The sequence below is a fragment of the Piliocolobus tephrosceles genome, chromosome 7, assembly GCF_002776525.5.
Source record: "Piliocolobus tephrosceles isolate RC106 chromosome 7, ASM277652v3, whole genome shotgun sequence".
Lineage (NCBI taxonomy): Eukaryota > Metazoa > Chordata > Mammalia > Primates > Cercopithecidae > Piliocolobus > Piliocolobus tephrosceles.
In genome coordinates, this window is record NC_045440.1 from 39,862,533 (window position 1) to 39,883,491 (window position 20,959).

The 20,959-nt window shown below is 40.7% G+C and overlaps 1 protein-coding gene across 3 annotated transcripts; it reads left to right on the forward strand.

Annotated features, from left to right (window-relative positions):
- The first annotated feature begins 641 nt into the window (after positions 1-641).
- Positions 642-20,939, forward strand: GOLGA7 (golgin A7). 3 transcript variants are annotated; one of them, XM_023214492.1, is made up of 6 exons: positions 642-766; positions 1,082-1,214; positions 8,294-8,446; positions 15,854-15,955; positions 17,006-17,068; positions 19,534-20,939. In XM_023214492.1, exons 2-5 carry the CDS (start codon positions 1,104-1,106, stop codon positions 17,051-17,053), a joined length of 414 nt encoding a protein of 137 aa, XP_023070260.1. In that variant the 5' UTR covers positions 642-766; positions 1,082-1,103; the 3' UTR covers positions 17,054-17,068; positions 19,534-20,939. The 3 variants fall into 3 exon arrangements, with proteins under 3 accessions (XP_023070260.1, XP_023070261.1, XP_023070259.1); XM_023214493.1 differs by having other exon boundaries at positions 717-865; positions 17,001-17,068; XM_023214491.1 differs by having other exon boundaries at positions 717-865.
- Positions 20,940-20,959: the final 20 nt, after the last annotated feature.

The following is a 20,959-nucleotide window of genomic DNA, read 5'->3' on the forward strand; positions in this document are numbered from 1 at the left end:
TGACCCTTTCTCACGAGTCTAGGGACCAAACGGATCCATCCCCAGAGCCTTTCTACTTCTGAACACGATGAGCAGTTGGTGTTTGAGGGTTTGGGGATGGGGTGTTGTTTTTTCTTTATGTTTTGTTTTTCGTTTTATGTATGAGTGGCACAACCCACACGTAAGTTGCGACGTCCAATCAAGAATGAAAATAGGCCGGGCGCGGTGGCTCAAGCCTGTAATCCCAGCACTTTGGGAGGCCGAGACGGGCGGATCACGAGGTCAGGAGATCGAGACCATCCTGGCTAACACGGTGAAACCCCGTCTCTACTAAAAATACAAAAAACTAGCCTGGCGAGGTGGCGGGCGCCTGAGTCCCAGCTACTGGGGAGGCTGAGGCAGGAGAATGGCGTAAACCCGGGAGGCGGAGCTTGCAGTGAGCTGAGATCCGGCCACTGCACTCCAGCCCGGGCGACCGAGCAAGACTCTGTCTCAAAAAAAAAAAAAAAAAGAACGAAAATAACCCCTCACAATCAGCGATCGGGAACCAGCTGCCACAAGTGACACAGCCGGGAAACTGCGTCCCTCACACCCCCGCGCGCTCGCGACTGCCGCAGCCCCACAGTTCGCCCCGCCTCTCTCCTTCCGGAAACAATCTCCGAGGGCGGAAGGCGGGGTCCGCCCTGGCCCCGCCCACAGCGTTTCCCTCCCTCGGCCCAGCCCCGCAGCGCGCAGTCTCGGCAGGGTGGCTTTACGGCCGGAGGAGAGGGTGGGTCCCAGACTTGAGGTAAGAGGCCGAGCTGAGGGGCGGGGAAGAGGCTTTTTGCGGCAGGACGTAAGTGACGGCGAAGGCGGTGCGACAGCAGCTGGAGGGCAGAGGAGGCGGGTTTGTGTTTCCCGGGCCGAACCGGGTTGTTGGGGGGCGCGGGGCCTGGGCCAGGCGGTAGCTAAGGCCCGCGGTGACAGCATGGGTGAAGGGGAGCGGGGCAGAGGAGGCCTTGGGCTGTTTTGGGCGGCGAGTGGGGGCGAGGGACTGGCGGGTCGGAGTCCCGGGTCCAGGCCGGTTCTCTGACCCGCGGTTGGTGTTCCCCCGACCCCGCAGCGCGGGGTGTCCATTCCTCGCCATGAGGCCGCAGCAGGCGCCGGTGTCCGGAAAGGTGTTCATTCAGCGAGACTACAGCAGTGGCACACGCTGCCAGTTCCAGACCAAGTTCCCCGCGGAGCTGGAGAACCGGGTACGCAACCTGACTCCCCACGCCTGCTCTGACGAGGGAGAGAGACTCACCGGGAACAGGAGGGGTGTGGGCGACAACTGGGCCGTTGAGGATCCAGCAGTTCTGGGGAGGGCCAGGCACAGAAAGGGCCTTAGCCAAAGGTGTAAGAAGAGAGCCACTTAGCAAGACAGGTGTTTGGAGGAGGAAGAATAATATAGGCCGATCGCCGGGGTTGACGACTTTATGGAACTTTGTTGCCGAGTGCCGGGAATCTGGATCCAGCAGTCCTCCCCTGCGGTACTCCCTCCAATCCCCACCCCGAGTTATTGTCGGCAGCGTTGAGGAGCCAATTCTTGAGGCTCCAGGCCACCTCAGTCACCAGGTTTTAAGCTATATTCTCCTACCTCTCCGCGCAAGATAAATCATCATCATTCTTATAACTGGTGTTTGCTGCCTCTCTGGTGGCCGCACTGTTTGACTGAAAGGGTTTATTAGGTGCATTGCCAGGCGGTGCATTCAGGCTTTCTTGGAACCTTAAAGACGTAGAGCGTTAGATAGGCCTGGACAGGAAATTTTCTCAGAACAAGGCCTTAAACTTGTCACATTCATTGGGAGCCACTTGTTTTGTCTTGCATATCAGAATGGTCATCAGGATGTAGGTCCTTTGGGTAGCATGGCATGCAAAAATGGAAGAATGGAATTTGCTTCCCCTTCAGACTTAGCAAAACGTTTTTTAAAAAAGTCATTGTATCTTGTAGAGGTAATGGAGTATGTGCGTGCCTGCCTGTGTTTTTGTGTGCCCACATATGTACACTCAACCAAAGATTCTTTTGGTCTTGACCCATGTCATGTAGATTGTGTTTCCTGTTCAGGGATCAATTTCTGGTTAGCTGGAAGCAGGTTTTGTGGCTCCCTCCTCTGTGACAGGGAGGGCGAGGGCCTGAGAGGTGATTAGGCATTCCTTGGGTGTGGGACTGAGGGATGCTGGTCATGGGATAAGTGGGTGTGGATGAGTCTGTGTAGAGAAATGTGTAGCAGTTATTTACAGACAGTTTACAGTGAGGTGGGGTGCACTGCCTGATTGCCATGGTTGGGAAATCAACAATGATCCATTATAGTTTCCTTCAGTTTGACATAACCATGGGCAGGTTAGTGGCCCAAATATGTTTCTTGAATTGCAGATTGATCAAATATGCCTTTAAAAGATGGTGAGGTGACTTGTTTCTGAAATGCCATTTAAATGCTGCAGTATCTTGTCAACTATGTTATGAGTTAACTCAGCGTGACAGTAGGTGGAACTATCCACAGTGGTTTGAAGAGGTAGAAATTCAGCAAGTGGCCAGTTGGTTAGAGCTACTGAATGTTGTTTTGAAATAATTTAACATCACAGTTGATGTGTTTTACATGTTAGGATTTATGTGAAATCAGGCTAGGCTCGGTGGCTCACGCCTGTAATCCCAGCACTCTGGGAGGCCGTGGTGGGTGCATCACTTGAGGTCGGGAATTCAAGACCAGCTTGGCCAACATGGTGAAACCCCATCTCTACTAAAAATACAAAAATTAGTCAGGTGTGGTGGCGGGCACCTGTAATCTCAGTTACTCAGGAGGCTGAAGTCGAAGAATTTCTTGAACCTGGGAGGCGGAGGTTGCAGTGAGCCGAGATCATGCCATTGTACTCCAGCCTGGGTGATAGAGCAAGACTCTGTCTCAAGAAATAAATAAAATAAAAAGATTTACATGGAATCAATCAAATGTTTTATTTTTAAGCCTCTCATGGAGATTATGACATACAATTTATGTACTTCAAAATCAGAATATAAAGTATTCTTTTTTTAACCACCATTATTTGGACATTAAAGATTCCTTTGCTTTAAGGTTTTAAAGCAACACTTACACCTCATATTTGAGCTAAATGTGTGTACGCAGAATCAGACATTAGCCTTCCACTCTGTGTGTGGCAGAGCCTTTATTTTGTAACCTAAGTACAAAAGCACAATGTAGTTACAGTGCTCCACTGATTCTTCTCAGGAAATTGATGTTTCCAAATTCTGGAGTCCTTTAAGCTCTTTGACTCTGCATAGCCCAGAACTGCCTGTGGTACTGAGTACTATATGGAATGTTACATGGCACTATTCAATTGTGCCTTTGAATTTCTTTTTTCTTTTTAAATGTTTGGGTTAAAACACTAGCTTATGCTTTAAACCACTAGAAAAGCTTTGATTGTGTGTGTATGGGTGTGTGTGTGTGTTGAGATTAAATTTAAATTACAGGTTTAAACTTTCCTTGCTTTGATGAAAAATTGAAAGGTTTCTGTTTCTCTACTACTTACCCTAGAAATTTTACTGATTGCTCTGCCGTTGGAGCTGATTTTCTTTTTGTGAGAACATCACACTTGGCAACGTAATAGAGAAAGAGACTAATATGCAAGTGTTCTGTGTTATTTTAAAGCATTTTTAAAAAAATACACACACATTTGTTTCCTTTAATTTGGGAGTAGGATAGGTTCTGTCTGTTAACAAGTTCATTTTCTCTGCTGGCTTTTAGAATGTACTACTTGATGCTTAAGCGATTTGTTGCCAGAACAGTTCCTTAAAGGAAGCTTTATTCTAATTAGCCAAAATACAGATATCTTAGTTACCCTTGGTCTGGGTAGAAGAATGAGTGAACTGTAATTGAGGCATTTGTTCCCTTATTTCCCTTTAAAAATATGTCTCCTCATCTGGTTAGTAATTACCTTTGACCCACCACCCTTGATACATGATCACTGCAGGCTTCACCATGCTTTCTACTATGTAGTTCAACATGAAACAAAAATTCTGGGAAAATGAGCCTGATTTCTCTTTCCATTCTGACTTTTGGTGTTTGTGGGTCCAAATTTTATTTGGCTCTGACTTCTCATATATCTAAATTTTGATAGAGCTCCTGTATCAGTGTCCAGGAACCTAAGGGAGAACACTGGCCACTGTTTTTCATAACCTAAAGGTAGTGAGATACAAATGCCAACATTTGTTCTCTTGAATCCTTTCTTGTGAAGTTCGTTGTTTGCCTTTACTGATGCCTTCTGTGATTTTTACCCTTTATTTCCCTTTTTAAAAATAACCTTTCAAAAACGTGTTGGCATTTACTTTAACCATTTATCCTTTTTTTTTCTTTTTTTATTAACCTTTTTTTAAATTTGTTTAACTGACGTATGATTTACCTCTATCCTATAAGGCATTGTAGTCTCAGGATAACGCATAAGAATTAGTGTTTCTGGCTGGGCATAGTGGTTTGCACCCAAGTAATCCCAGTTGCTCTGGAGATTGAGGTAGGAGGATCACTTGGGGCCAAGAGTTCAAGACCAGTCTGGGCAACATAGCGATACTCTGTCTCTAAACTTAAAAAATAATAATAATTAGAGTTTCCTGGATGAATAGTAATTCTAATATGAAAGAAATAAGATGTTTCTGGGTTGAATCCCATGGTTTTGAATTGTATTGTAAAGAAACATAAATAATTCAATGACTTATAAGCACATCAAATGTGATTGGAATTATTTACACTTTTGTGGACTTATCACTGGACAAACTGAAGGCATAATTAGGTGAACATAACAGCTTACCATTTTTGTTTGCTCTCCTCAGTCTGTTTTCATGAATGAGAACTCTGACAGTTTCCCAGATGACCAGCCTTGACACCACATCTTCAAGGGGTAGCTCAGTGAAGAAACACTGCCCCTGTGCTTAAAGGCCGTCTTGACCCACCTAGCCTTTGTCCAAATCTCTAATATTCCTGGAAATTTAAAGTAACTCCTTTTGAAAAATGGGTCGAGCCAACACCACATTAAGGTTACATTAAATTCATGCATGCCACTAGCTCATTGACTCCTCACATTTTCCACACAATGGACAAAACAATGACAACAACTGCTTCTAACTTAAAGAATTGTCATAGCTTAAGGATGGTCATGAATTTTTTACACTTTGAAAGATTATGTTCTTGGGGCCAGGTGCAGGTGGCTCATGCCTGTAATCCCACCACTTTGGGAGGCCAGGGGGGTAGATCACATGAGGCCAGGAGTCTGAGACCAGCCTGGCCAACATGGTGAAACCTCGTCTCTACTAAAAATACAAAAATTAGTAGGGAATGGTGGTGCACGCCTGTAATCCCAGCTACTCAGGAGGCTGAGGCACGAGAATCACTTGATCCTGGCACCAGAGGTTACAGTGAGCCAAAATTGCGCCACTGTATTCCAGCCTGGGTGACACAGGAGACTCTGTCTCAAAAAAAAAAAAAGAAAAAAAAAAAAGATTATGTTCTTGGGAATAGTAAGGCTCATACTGTATATTGAGGATTTTTTTTTTCTCTTTTTGAGACAAAGTCTCACTCTGTCACCCAGACTGGAGTGCAGTGGTGAGATCTTGGTTCACTGCAACCTCCACTTCCCAGGCGCCAGCAATCCTCCTATCTCAGCCTCCTGAGTAGCTGGGACTATGGGCATGCGCCACCGCGCCTGGCTAATTTTTGCATTTTTAGTAGAGACAGAGTTTCACCATGTTGCCCAGGCTGGTCTCAAACTCCTGAGCTCAAGTGATCCACCCACCTCAGCCTCCCAAATGCTGGGATTACTAGACTGAGTACCCTAGCCAATCTTTTGTGGTTTTTTTGTTTGTTTGTTTGTTTGTTTGTTTGTTTGTTTTTGAGACAGAGTTTCACTCTGTCACCCAGGCTGGAGTACAGTGGCGTAATCTTGGCTTACTGTAACCTCTGGTGCTAGGATCAAGTGATTCTCGTGCCTCAGCCTCCCGAGTAGCTGGGATTACAGGCGTGCACCACCATTCCCTACTGGTTTTTGTATTTTTAGTAGAGACGAGGTTTCGTCTCTAGCCTAATTTTTTTTTTCTGAGTCTATTTCTATTATAAAGAAAGACTTAATAGGTTCACAGAGACCAGGAAAGGAAAAAAAAAAAAAAAAGCCAAACAAAAAAAGTCTTTAAATAAAGACTTCAAAGACTTCATAAAAGAAAGAATTCATATGTAAGTATTTACTAATTTTAGAAATAAGGGAATCCTTATGCAAGAGAAGGCAGATAATGTACAGACAGATAATGGCAGTATTGGATGAATGCTCTCCTAATGGGCCTTGAAAATCCTGGGATGAAGTAGCAAAATTTGAAATCTGTTATACAAAGTACTATTAGAAGACAGTAAAGTAGGCCGGGCGCGGTGGCTCAAGCCTGTAATCCCAGCCCTTTGGGAGGCCGAGACGGGCGGATCACGAGGTCAGGAGATCGAGACCATCCTGGCTAACGTGGTGAAACCCCGTCTCTACTAAAAAATACAAAAAACTAGCCGGGCGTGGTGGTGGCGCCTGTAGTCCCAGCTACTCAGGAGGCTGAGGCAGGAGAATGGCGGGAACCCGGGAGGCGGAGCTTGCAGTGAGCTGAGATCCGGCCACTGCACTCCAGCCCGGGCAACAGAGCGAGACTCTGTCTCAAAAAAAGAAAAAAAGAAGACAGTAAAGTAATATTGGAGAAATAAAGTAAAAGCAGATGATGGAGTGAAACAAGGGATGACAGTACAGGTTCTTTCTTATGTGAAATATGCGGAACCAGAAGTATTTCAGATTTTGGGGGTTTTTTAGATTTTGAAATGTTTGTTTATACTAATGAGATATCTTGGGGTTGGGATCCAAGTGTGAACATGAAATTCATTATTTTTATATCCACCTTATACATATAACCTGAAGGTAATTTTATACAATATTTTAAATGACTTTATGAGACAAAGTGTGTGTACATGGAACCATCTTACCACCTTTTGTGAGCGTGCTTGCATGGGAGAATCTGGCTGTGCATGGAAAAGGTACATGGCAGCTGACGGGGACTGGAAGGGTCTTTTTCCCTTGGGGACACTGAATAAACTATGTGTTGTGCACCTGCATTTTGACTGTGACCCCTCACGTGAGGTCAGGTGTGGAATTTTCCACTTGTGGTGTCATGTCAGTGCTCAAAAGTTTCAGATTTTGGAGCCTTTCTGACTTCAGAATTTAAATCAGGAATGCTCAACCTGTAGTAGTATTAGTGTAAATTTAAGAAAATGGTGTCACCAAATAGAGGTAATAAGAATGAACGACTTGATGTGAAAAATTGTGTATTAGCTTGAGATTTTACCTTAACAAATTTTACCTTATTTAGTAACAAGAGAATTGCTTCAAAAGAGATAGACTGAGTAAACAGAATATAGAACCTACGCGTTTTGATCCTTCTGCTAAAATGTCACTTTTTTTTTTTGACTAGTAAATTCCAGTGTTTACTTACTCAATTTAAGATTACCTGCCCTTCCCAGATAAAGGGAATATCTCCTTGCTTTTGTGCCCCCACTATTTGCCTATATGATAGTACCCTGTCAGCTTACTGCATTTTTTTTTTTTTTCTTTGAGACAGAGTCCCGCTCTATCGCCCAGGCTGGAGTGCAGTGGCGCAATCTCAGCTCACTGCAAGCTCTGCCTCCCAGGTTCACGCCATTCTCCTGCCTCAGCCTCCCCAGTAGCTGGGACTACAGGCACCCACCACCACGTCTGACTAATTTTTTTGTATTTTTAGTAGAGACGGGGTTTCACCGTGTTAGCCAGGATGGTCTCGATCTCCTGACCTCGTGATCTGCCTGCCTCGGCCTCCCAAAGTGCTGGGATTACAGGTGTGAGCCACCGCGCCCGGCCAGCTTTTTGCATTTTTATGTTTACATACCTGTTCTGCTTGCATAAACTTGAGGATTGAGACAGTGCTTTATCTTGAGGTTTTTCATAGTATCTGATAGTAGGTGCTCAGTAAATGTGAATCTAAATGAATGGAAAGAGGAACAAAGTCCAGAGTTACTTGAAATTTAGTAGCAAGAATAAAGAAGTACCATATTGAGCCTTGACGCTATCCAGTATTTATAGAGGGATAAAATTAGACAAACTAAGCAGTTTTGGTAACTTAGGCCCAGATTTAATCACCAAAAAAATTGTCAACTAGTGGCTAAGAATGGTGACAAAACAAGATACATTATTGATAGCATGCATTAGTAAGTTGATTTTTTTTTCCAAAACTTATTTTTAAATTCTTTCTTCTCTACAGATTGATAGGCAGCAGTTTGAAGAAACAGTTCGAACTCTAAATAACCTTTATGCAGAAGCAGAGAAGCTTGGCGGCCAATCATATCTCGAAGGTTGTTTGGCTTGTTTAACAGCATATACCATCTTCCTATGCATGGAAACTCATTATGAGAAGGTAACGCTACTTTTGTTTTCACAAAAATCTCTTAAAATCATGAAGAAATGAAGAAGGCAAGTTTATTACATATTGATGCTTACACAGTGACAGTTGCTGTAAAATATTTAGGGGCATTTGTCATTCAAATTGTGTTCCGATGTACAGAGGCACATAGTCCTGAGTCTTTCAAAACAGGTTACAGTTGGTATGTCCACTTGCAGTTGATGTGTCAATGTTCAGACTGGCCTACACTTAAGAAGAATGTAGAAAATCTTTATGTTCTCTTCCTACTCAGCTTTCTGGGAATGTTTTTACTTTATTTCCCTAAATGTCACTCTCTTCTCCCACCTGAGTTCTTACCTTCTCTTTCTAGTTGGCCGCTATCTCCTGAATTGCTTATTTCCCAACTTAAGATGACCAGAAGTCAAACCTCCCACCTCCCCATTTTGTCAGTAGCACCCCTGTCTTTTCAATACCATCTTTGGGCATGAGGGATGAAGAAGAGGGAAAAATTAATCTGTTTTCAAAGACTGAAATATCTTTCATTTTCACAGTCATTCACTCTTTGTGATTTCCTCTGCCACTATCCTACGTTATGCCCTTGTTCTGTCTTTCTTAGACTATTGAACTAGTGTGACTTGTCTCATTTCTTCCCTCCTTTTGCTTTTCTAAATTATCTGCTGCTGTTTTTATAAAACACAGATTTACTTCCCTTACTACTTCTGCCAAGTCAGAGACCTTCCCTGGCTTACCGTGTTTTACCACTAAGTAAAGTTCAAGGCCCTGCTCAAGCTGACCTCAGCTTACCTTTCCAGCGCTGCCTCCCATTCCTTCCTTTACTTTCTCCCTCAGCCAAAATCCATCCCTCACTGGTCAGCAAACATACCCACTGTGGTTCTCCTCCACCTGGGATGCTATCTTCCCAGGTTCAAATACCACCAGTCCCTTAGGTGTCACTTTCATCTAACTTTTTCTCTATTTTAGTCAGAATTCTTTCTCTTCTCTTGTGTCCCTACATTTTATTTGTATCTGTTTTCTGGCACTTACCTCACTCTTCTTTGGAATGTAGCAGTTTATGTTTTTGTCTTATTTGCCTTTCAAGTATGTATTTTTCTTGAGGACAATGCCTTAACCATTTTGTATCCCTGTTCATGACTGACACCATGCCTTGGGTATATCAGGCACTCATTGAATGTATGTTAAATAAATGACTGTAAATTAATCACGGTAAGCCCTGGTATATCACTAAATTCTGACAGTGCTCAGAAAACGAAATGCTATAAGAATATATCATACCGCATCTGATAGAAATGTCTTACGCTCCATGTAGTGGAGAGTGCATATAGTTGCAGCTAAAGTTTTTGGAGCTGTTGGCTGAAAATGCTGTTGTATTCTTCATTACCATCCTGTTACTATAATTCCATCTCATATAAACAAGTCTATTTAAGTATAGTTATTTATATCCTTCCCCATGTTGAAACAGGAGAAGTTCTCTTATCCCCCTCTCATGGTGTGCGATGGGGTGTGACTTGCTTCTTCAGTACCCTGCTGCTCAAACCTCTAGGGGTGCATACAGATGGGCAGGCTGTGGGGTTCCAACCCCATGGCAGTGTCTAGGGGTAAATGTTTTACAGCTCCTGAAGCCCCAGTGAGCATATGTTACAGGGTGCTCTTTTAGTTTAGCTGTCCATAGGCGGCTTGTGTTAGCTCAGTTAGACCCCTGCCTTATCGCAAGGGCAGAGGGCTTTCTGTATCCCAGAGTTCTTGCCTTGGTGTACCAGAAGAGTCAGATCACATGTGGGCTTGGAGAATGAGTGCAAGGTTTTGTTGAGTGGAAGTAGCTCTCAGCACATGGGGGAGCCAGAAGGGAGATGGCTTTCCCCTGGAGTCAGGCTGCTCAACGACCGAACTCTTCTCCAACCATCCTGGCCAAACTCTGCGTGATTCTGCCGATTGATGGCCTACCGGTGTGCCAGTGTGCTCCTACGCCAGTGTGTTCCTCTCGACATCCAGCCACCACCTGTGTGTTCCTCCACGAGTGTTCACCTCTCGACATCCAGCCGCCTGTTTGCCTGCCTGCTAGGGTCTCAGGGCTTTTATAGGCACAGGATGGGAGCATGACAGGCCAGGGTGGACTTGCACCGTTTGGGCAGGAAAACAAAAATGCCTGTCTTCACCTACTGGACACAGGCCTGGAGGTGGAGTGCTAGCCAGGGACCACGCCCTTCTCCACCCAGCACTTCCCTACCTGCCTGCTTCTGTATCCTTTAAAGGGACCATGCTCTTCCCTTCCATATCAATACCACACAGAGAAGCTTTCATTCCTGTTTAACTTTCAAAATCAGAAATTATCAAGGCTCAGTGTCAGCTTTCAGTCTGTTTCAGTGTATCTCCTCTCTAATACTTTCAGTGAGTGAAGGCTCGGGATTTGTTTGCTCAGTAACTATTGGAAAGCCTACTATGTGCTAAGCAAAGTGCTGGCACATAACCAAACAGGACAAACATGGTTGCTGACCTTGTGGAGTTCATAATTAAGTGGTGACAGCTGATAATAACAAGGAAACAAAGACAACAAAATTACACATTATGATAAGTGCCTTGAAGGAAACAAACTGGCCTGTGGTAGAAAATAATAGGCAGGACCTAATCTAGGGTGTGTGGTCAAAAGAGGCCTCTGAGGTGGTGACATTTAAGCTGTTGCATGAAGGATGAAAAGCCTGGGGCATTAAGGCAGAAAGATGAACATACATAAAGGCCCAGAGACCTTGATGGACCCTGGGAACTGAGAGAAGGTGATGCACAGGAGAGGAGGGGCAGAGAATGATGGGAGGTGGATTTGGAGAGGTAAGCAGGAGCTGTAGCTTGGAGTGCCTAGTCCATGGAACGAAGTATAGATTTTATTTTTAGTGCAAGTGGGAAGCTACTCAAAGTATTTAATCAAGAGAGTGATGTGATCAGATTTTCATTTTATTTATTTTTGTAATAGAGACAGGGTCTCACTGTGTTGTCCACACTGGTCTCGAACTCCTGGGCTCAAGCGATCCTCCCACCTCAGCCTCTCAGAGTATTGGGATTAAAGGGATGAGCCGCTGTGCCCAGCAAGATTTTCATTTTAAAGAGATCTCTTTGCTTTGTGGTAAAAAGGCATAAGAATAGAAGTAGGGAAACAAGTGAGGAAGCTCCACAGAAGTCCAGGCAAGAGTGAGATAGTCTGGACTAGGAAGGAAGCAGGGGAGGTGCAAAGAGGTGACCAGCTCCAAGGGATATGTTGATAGTCAGCATGAATGTAGGAGGGGAGGGTAAAGCTGAATTCGTATGGGTAGAAACTTTATCATCCAGAATGGCTATTTACAGAAGTCCATAATATTGGTAATTTAAGGTAGAAGCACATCTCTTGAGTATTTTATTCATGCTTAGTGAAATATTAAAAGGCTTGTCATTACATTTGTTGATAAAATTTTAATTGTATTTGTCAAAGTGTGTTTGCTGAAATAGAAGTACTGATGTCATTTGTAAAAAGAAATTAGTAATTGGGTGCTAGTCAGTTTAAACGAATTATGAGATCTTGGACAAATTAATCTCTCTGAATTTTCTCAACTGTAAAATGGTATTAGAATTAATAATTTTCTTCACATGTGGTTAGTGCTTAATAAACAGTGTTTTCTTGAGGTCGATTTTTTTTTCTTTTTTCTTTTTTCTTTTTTTATTATTGAGACAGAATCTCGCCCTGTCGCCCAGGCTGGAATGCAGTGGTGTGATCCCACTCCTCCACCTCCTGGGTTCAAGTGATTCTTGTGCCAGTAGAGATGAAGTTTCACCACATTGACCAGGCTGGTCTTGAACTCCTGGGTTCAAGTGATTCTTGTGCCAGTAGAGATGAAATTTCACCACGTTGACCAGGCTGGTCTCGAACTCCTGGCCTCAAGTAATCCACCTGCGTTGGCCCCCCAGAGTTCTAAGATTGCAGGCGTGAGCCACTGCACCCAGCACCCAGCCTTTATTACTTTAAAAAAAAAAAAAAACTACAGATGGGGTCTCACTATATTGGCTAGGCTGGTTTTGCACTCCTGGCCTCAAGTGATCCTCCCATCTCGGCCTCCCAAAGTGCTAGGGCTACAGGCATGAGCCACTGTGCCCAGCCAAGATAGATTTTAAATGAAGTTACCTATGTAAGTTTTAATCAGATATTTGTGAACTCGCATATGATTTTTTATTTTCAAGTATAAGTAATCTTTTAGTCAGCTGCTAGTTTATTTGGGTGCTGAAAATACTTAGCTCTCAATTAAAATCCTTCCAATTATGAAATCTTGGAAGATGGTCCTTGATACCAGAAATTCAATGGAAATTGGTTGATCCCAATATGTGTTTTAGCTTGGATTTGTAGACATTGTGTGAGGTCCTATTTTATAGGTCTAAGCAAGGCCCTTTTCTTTTTATAGAGCAAATATTATAAAGCAAGTAAAGACCAAATAAAATTAATCCAGAAACCAAATTTAAGGCATGGCCACATTTTAAAAATAGGTGATATTTTGTAGAAAGTGAACACGGATAACTAGATTGTGCAAAATTAATAACTGGAATGCTCATAGTTATGATATGCCTATACTTTTAATAGAAGTGTGTATTTGTGTTTCAATAAAATGATTAAAATGTAAGCACAGTTGCCCTCTCCCTTTCCCAGTTTGTCTCTCAGGAATTTTTGTGCTATTATTTTCTACTTACGAAAGGACGGGGTTGAGTCATTTAGTCTCTATTGTTTTAAACACCGAAATTCCTAGTCTACAAACAGTAAGCCAAATATAACAGTGCTTATACTTTGTCATGTGTGTTAAATGTTTTGAAATTGTAAATAGGCCTTTTAAAACTCACTAGAACAATCATGCATTTTTCCCTATAATGTGCTATTTATTGATTTAAAATGAAGATAAAGACTTCAGTGTTATTTCTCTATTGTTGCTACCCATGATAATTAGGGAACAAATGGGCTCGTGGAACGTTCTCCTCTCAGTATCTCTCTGCCTTGTTCATGAACTAGAAAACATTCCTTCTGCCTATGTGCAGAATGTCTAGAAGGAACACAGGAGAGAACTTGGATATGTTCTGAAAACAGTAAGATGTGGTGTTACTTAGCCTCAATCAGGCTATTTTTCTTGAAGGTCTGGAAGGCTTTCTCCAGTTGAATATCCTCAGGGAGGACAGTAGTTTTTTCCAAGGTTTGATTGTGTTTCGCTTTGTAAATATTATACAAATTGAAGTTTTGTTGAGGATTTGAGAGTGACAGATAACTTTGTTAAATATTATGGTTTACTTTGACATTGATTTACCAAAAATAATAAAGTGTGAATAAAATGTCAACATATGATTTCTTGGGGGTGAGAATGGCGCTTTGTCCTTTCTGAGATTGTGGTATGAGTTTACACATATTAATGCTTTTCCGCTATTAAAGAGACTAAGAGTTTTATTGTTTGTTTGTTTTAATTTTTATTTTATTTTTATTTTGAGACTAAGAGTTTTAAAGCATCTTGTTAAGGAGAGTGTTGCCTTCACCACAATAGTATAAGAAGATTTAGAGCTTACACAAAAAGGAAAACTGATTGTTTTCTTTCTGAACTGGTACCCAAGTGCATATCAATGTTACTGAAGTTTATTAAAAAAAAAAAAAAAAAAACAGAAAACTTGCCCAACAAAGTTATACTTGAACCAAATAAAAGAATGCTGTTGCTGTTTCTTTGCTCGTAACTTGTACTCAGAGAAAGAAGACGGAAAGCTGTTCTGAAGGAATCCTTTCTTTGAAACCAGCCATGCAGGCATTTTTCTGAGTGTCTTCCTTAGTATTAATGGACTGGCGTGAAGGGAGACTGAGTCTCCAGTTTCCAATTCTGGCAGGTGAGCTGAGAAGGAAATTGGAGAGAAGATTGAGAGGCCTTAGTTGGGCACCTTTATGGGCTACTTCCTTCTATTCATTATTTTAGGATGATTGACAAACTCTGATGTGAAGATAGTGCCTAAGGGGGTTTTTTGCTCATAAAGACCAAGGACAGCTCAAATTCTTTGATGCTGAAAATAGGAGAATGATACATGCGTTGCTTCAGGTAATTAGATGAAAAAAACAAATCTTTTCTTTAGAAATAGTACTCCTAATTTATTACATAAGAACCATGCAGATTGTTCTTTCAGTAATCTTAGCGCTCTTTTAAAGAAGCATAAAACATAAGATTTTTTTATCCCCCAAAAAAACTTGAATAAACTGTTTCGTTTTCTTCAATTAGAAAATTCTTTATATGAAACAGGTAGAGTTTTAAATTCTAAATCAGTGTATACCAAAGCATCTAAATTGTGACATCCTAATTTGTTAGTTTGGTCTGTACGTTATATAAGGCACACTTAAATCATTGCTTAATTTCCAACTTTATTTTCATACAGTTCTTTTTTCCCTTTAAGTTGTGATCACATTTGTGACTTTATCATTTGCTAATAGTGTGAATTTAGGGAAATACATAGTAATTTGAAGAACTAGATCAAAGCCTCTTTGAACATTAGAGCCAGAAAAAAGTTATGATGACTTCGAGCCTGAAATAAAACATGTAACGCTTTGATTTTGGATGTAGCTATTAAGATTTATTTTCTTCTAGCTTATCTGTCTCAGAATTGCCCTTATTAAAGCTGGAGATTTGGCAATTTCCAGAAGTTCCTTTGTATCCTATCTGGTTTTTGTCTACATTTGCTTTGACTTTTACAAGCTTAATACTAAACTTATAAATTGAGGTTGCTGTCTAGGAAATGAGCAAACTGCAGAATAGCACTACATGCAGTCATGGAAATGACATAAGACACTTGTATTTATCAGAAACTCCCTGGCAGCTAATGCCCACATGCTCTACAAAGGAAATAAACTTTTTAGTTTTGAAAGAATGGGGCTACCTTTTGTTATAAGCCAACCTTTTATCATTACTTTAAATTGATGAACATGTACAAAGGAGAGAAGCAGTCCTGTTTTGTAAAAGTCAAGGCCAAGAACTGTCCTTGATTTTAGAAGATGTCACATTAACAGCACTTTATGAATAGGAAAAGAGAAGCATGAGCAGCCATTGTGTATATAGCCATCTGTGTGTTTCTCCACATGCAGGATTGAGGTGGCTGGGAAGTAGGAAGGAGGGAGTTGGTTGTCACCGTGCCGTTGTATGCTTTTGCATTTATTTGCATTGCGTTGAAGATATTTTTGACTGGAAGAGTCCCTCACACTTTGCTATATGTCATATCCAACTCCTGTGAGCCAAGTAATCACAGCTGTATTCCACCATGTGAATATCTGTGTGATTTGCCTTGAAAACAAATTCCCACTGCCTGAATATTTTGAGATCTCACTAACACTTAAAGGGAAATCTGATAAAGTTTGTAAAAAGCTGTGGTGTTTCTTTTTGTCAGGTTTTGAAGAAAGTCTCCAAATACATTCAAGAGCAGAATGAGAAGATCTATGCTCCACAAGGCCTCCTCCTGACAGACCCCATTGAGCGAGGACTGCGAGTTGTATCTTTTTAGTTCGGATCAGAAAGTCTAAATATTTATAACAAGAAAATGTTGATATTGTTTGGCATCAGCTAGAGAGAATTTAACTCCCATCCTGTATTTGTCCTAGGTAGTTGCTGTGTGAATTGCATACCTACTGTAAACCCCCTGTCTCCAACATTTTTTATTTTAAAGCATGTCCCTCCTTCCATTGCATGGTGCAAGTCTCTGTGGTTTGTTTACTATTCTGGTCACCATCTTTCCTGGTGGTTCTGAGGGCATCTTGTAGTAATAACGGGGGGTGGTTTGAGTAATGCATTTCAGCTGCAGAACCCTGAACCTGAAGCCCCTTTGAAATGGATAAACTCATAATGTGTGGTGAGACTTGTCATCCAAATAAATTGCAGTTTCATGGGTTCATCTGACTAGTTGAAATCAGTTACAGCTGCCAGATGTATAATTTCATTACCTTTGACATACTGTGCATATTTTTAGAGGCAATAAGCTTTGAAAATCACTAAGTGAATTTGGTAAATACAATTGCAAAAAACTAATTTAGCTTGATAACTGGAGTAATGGGTAAATAAATTTTTTTAAAAACCTAGGTCACATAATCCCAGGCCTTCCAGCTGATAATAATTTCAGCAGTTTTATTATACTCTGCAACAATAGTTCTTAAACTTTCAGGGGTCATGAACCCTTTCCCAAGAAAAAAGTTCTCATATAATTTCAGGGTATTTTTAAATCCCTGAATTCATTACCTCCATGGATTCTCAGTTAAGAACTCCCTAGTTCTACAAATAAAGCATCCTTTTCAGAATTTATTTGTTTTGTTTTCAAAACATAAATCATCGGTCTTTGGGAAGGAACTATATGTGGACTATAAGTAATTACATTTCTTAAAATATTCAGCAAATTGGAGAAAGCAAACAAGTAGGAAAAAAGTTTAATAATTGAAAAATAAGCAAAGCAAACTGAAAGCAAAGTCTGCGGATCACACCCTTCACCTTGCCAAGTCCCCTTTATGTGTTGTGTCCTGTAGTGTGTTTTCTTAACAGCCATGCTGTTTAGATTGAAATTACCATTTATGAAGACAGAGGCATGAGCAGTGGAAGATAAACCGTAGAATTAAAGGTAAATATGAAATGATATGGCTTGTATGCAGCTTTTGCAAGTTTAGAGGATGCATAAATATTCTTCCCCGCATGGTAAATAAATCATTAAATCACGCAGTTAAATAGCGGTATATTTGCTGTGTTAGCTTAAGCTAGTCACCGTATTAGCTTGATACTTAAAATGTGTATTCGGCCCAAGTTCTGTTTGGTGATAGAGAATTTAATTCTGATTTTTTTCCCGCTGTATTGTGTTCAGACTGGTTTTGTTGTTACTTTGGTGGGGGAATGGGGGATGGCAGTTACTTGGCTTGTTTTAATATTTCACAACTATCATAGGCATATAAATACGTGGGTTTTGCATATAAGAATGAGTTCAGAGATGTCTACCTGTATGACAAGTGGCTTTAATAAGCAAAGGGAACATTTCGGAGGGGAGTGGGGAGATTCTGAATGTTTCATTTATTATATTTAAGTGGCTTCAGACCCCTGTGGAAGAAACCTTACCTACTGAGTAGAAACATAAATTTCATTCCTTTGTTTAAAGTGTTAATGTCCTTAAATATCCAGATACTGCCCTTTAATGAGTAAGAAACAAATTAATACTAATAAGAATCTGTAGGCAGAGTCACGTTGAATCCATAAGTACTTTAGCATAGCCTTCTAAGTGACAGGAAGTAGCACTTCACTATTTCTGCCAATTTCAGTTACGTGGTCTTTCTACAGAAAGTGTTCTGCTGCCGCACTTTTCTGGTTGACTGTGCTTACAGGTATCTGTCACTAAGTAATAGACAGCATAGATACAGAGTGTACCAAAGCCAACATATGTCTTCCTAGGGCAACATTAATAACAGCTCCCATTTTGAGGGCACCTACTATGTGCCTGGTATTGTACAAATGGTACTTCTGAACCTCATAAGAACCCTATAAAGTATCTCCCCATTTTACAGATGAGCAAACTCGGATACAAATAGATTACATGATGTTCTCACAATCACACAGTTAACAAGTATTGGGATATGAACCCAAGTCTGATTGACCATAAAACCCCTGTCTTTTATACCATACTTACTCTCAGTACTTGCAGCAGCAGGAACATAGAGAAAAGGAAGAGTTCATCAGATAATTCTAGAGGTTTATCCCCTTCTCTTCTTTTTCAATGCTTAAAAAAAAAAAAAAAAAATACATTTTGTCTGCTCCTGTATAATTTATTCAATCCTGCAAGCCATGCAACATTCCAGAGCTGCCTTCTTTAGCACTAGTGAATGTGTCACCTGAATTCCGGACAGCCAAAGATCTAAATCATGACATCCTCTGCCGTATGCTGTGTTTCCTTAAAAAGGCTTTGTTTTGGAACGCTTAGTGTTACTTGTCCATACACTTTCTCATGGACAATTTTCAAACTGATACTTCTCAAACAACCAGTGACCTTCTGTGTGGCTTTTGTTCCATGCCATGGTTTGTATATCAGTTGCAGCTGCGATGACTTGGCACAGCCCATTTGTCATGACTCATTTTGCAGCTATTGTGTAATCATGTGTTTTTCTGATGTATGGGGTTTGAGCAATTACACACCAGAGGCTAATCTATCAATATTCAAATAACTAGAATTTTGAAATGAGAAAGATTTACATTAATAACTTCTGGATACCATTTTTCATGAATGCAGATATTTTTGTTCAACACAATTTCGTTTTTGGAGTTAGGTGTTCCCAAGGTTCAGGATGTAATGTGGGCTGAGATCTTGGGAAAGGGGAGGAAACTCTAAGCATAATTTATTCAATTTTTCCATTTTCTTCAGTCTGCAAGGTGTCTGCAATTTGAAGTAATATGTGGGAATTAGTGACTTGACAAAAGACTACACAAACATGAGGATGGCCTTTATTTTTATAAGGAGTTTTAAACAAAAATACTTTTCTTTAAGCTTAATTTTTATAATATCTTGCATGTATCTTTATTATCACATTCTTATTGTTACATACACTGGTGTTTTCTCACTGGATTAAAATTGCCATCTTTATATAAAATGGAATACATGATTATTCCATCATAACTAGTGATAATAAAAACAACTAATGCTTGTTGGCACATCTGTGCCAGCACTATTCTGAATGCTTAATTTTAATCATCACAACGACCCTGTGAGGTAGATATTGTTATCCCTGTTTTTCAGATGAGGAAGCCAAGGCAGAGAGAACTTAAGTTGCTGGCCCAAGGACGAACAGCTAGTAGACAGCAGTCAAGGCAGCCTGACTTCGTGGTGATGTGCTTGGTCAGAGATCTGAATATCTAGGACTTAGATTTGTAGACTATTGAGCTGTAGACTCATTTAGACAAATGGTACCAAGATATTTTAGTAGATAAAATCCTGGGTTAGTAGAACATAGACCACATGTTATATGCTCATATCAGTTGATGGAAGAAAAATGATTTTACAAGTTACTTTCAGCATCTCTCTCAAACCTTTACTTCTCCCTCTAATTACAGATCCCACTTGCAGCCGGGCCCCTCATGTATCCACTGGCCGACCGCAGAGTGTCCCTACCTCCTCTCCAGAGCATCATTCCTTTCTATCTGCTGCCAGAGCCACGGTGCCATTTACTCCAAGGACTCACTTTCTAAAATTCCACACCTGGGGTGACCTCTAGTCGCTCAGCATCCACTTTGTGTCTCCAAATTGTGTAGGACTCTGTAATCTTTTGATTAGTTTCTGAGAAAACACAATGAAGCATTTCACTTTTTTTTATTCAAAGCCGTTTAATAAAACACAGTTGGTTAGCCCAATACAAAGCTTATTATCTGCCACCAGTACGTGCCATTGGTTCTCTTCATTCCTTGGGCCAGCTTCTCAGGTGGCTGTAGACCTCAACAAGCCGTATCTTCGCCAGTGTTCTATCTTGTTGCCCTAAATTAATAAAATGCTTTTCTCCAGGATTTTGGTGAGGGTTGGCTGTGGCTGTCGTTTTGCTAATGCATCTCCCAGATTTCAAAGAACTACCGGTTTTACCATGACTCAAATCTTAAGACCTGTTTCTACTATTCAATTCCTCAAACCGAAGCTCCTTGAAAAAAATAATGTATAATGTTATTTGTTTTATTATAGCAATTATTCCTAATTAAAACAGTATTTAATGCAATTTCCAGTTATTTCTTTGGAGAATTTGATGTCATTGTTGCATTACTTTGAATGTTGGAAAGATGTGGTGCGTGTTGCTTGTTCATCACAAAAATCAGTAAGCACAATAAAGTGGATGCCAAACCATCAAACACATAGGTGTTCCCGCTGTGTCCCTGGATATGGAATAAGCAGGTATAAAAAATATTTTAATTATAGTTTTGTTATAAATATAACTTATGAGAAAAAAAATTTGATAGGAATAATACTGTATATTACTAATTTTTAACTATCCCTACGGCAAACCTTATGACTCACAGAATTTTCTCATATACAGTATTCAGTGCACAGAAATCTTATGATTGGCTCAAGTACAGTAAGTTACTTCTCAGTAGAACTCTCAAGTCTGAGTCCTATCTGTAGCTCTGCTTTTGGCTGTACATTCCTAGGATCGGGGCTGCTTATGCCTTTCATTTATCCTTGGGGTTTGAGAGCACTGTATTTGGGAGAGAGTTTAAAAATACATTAGAAGAGGGAAACCATTAAAAGTTTCAGTGTCAGAGATATTGTAGGTGCTAATACTGGATTTCGTCTTTCAGATTTAATTTCTTTTATGGGTCTGTTAGTCATTCAGCAAATCCCGTAAGTATGTTTAATATTTTAATTGTGTAAAACTCATTTGTTACTTTACAGCCTGTAATAGTGTGTCTGCCTTTTCAACCCGTTGCAATAACTTTGCTGAAATATTAACACATTAATAAAACTTTTCTTAAACAAATTATCTCTGTGTCATATTTG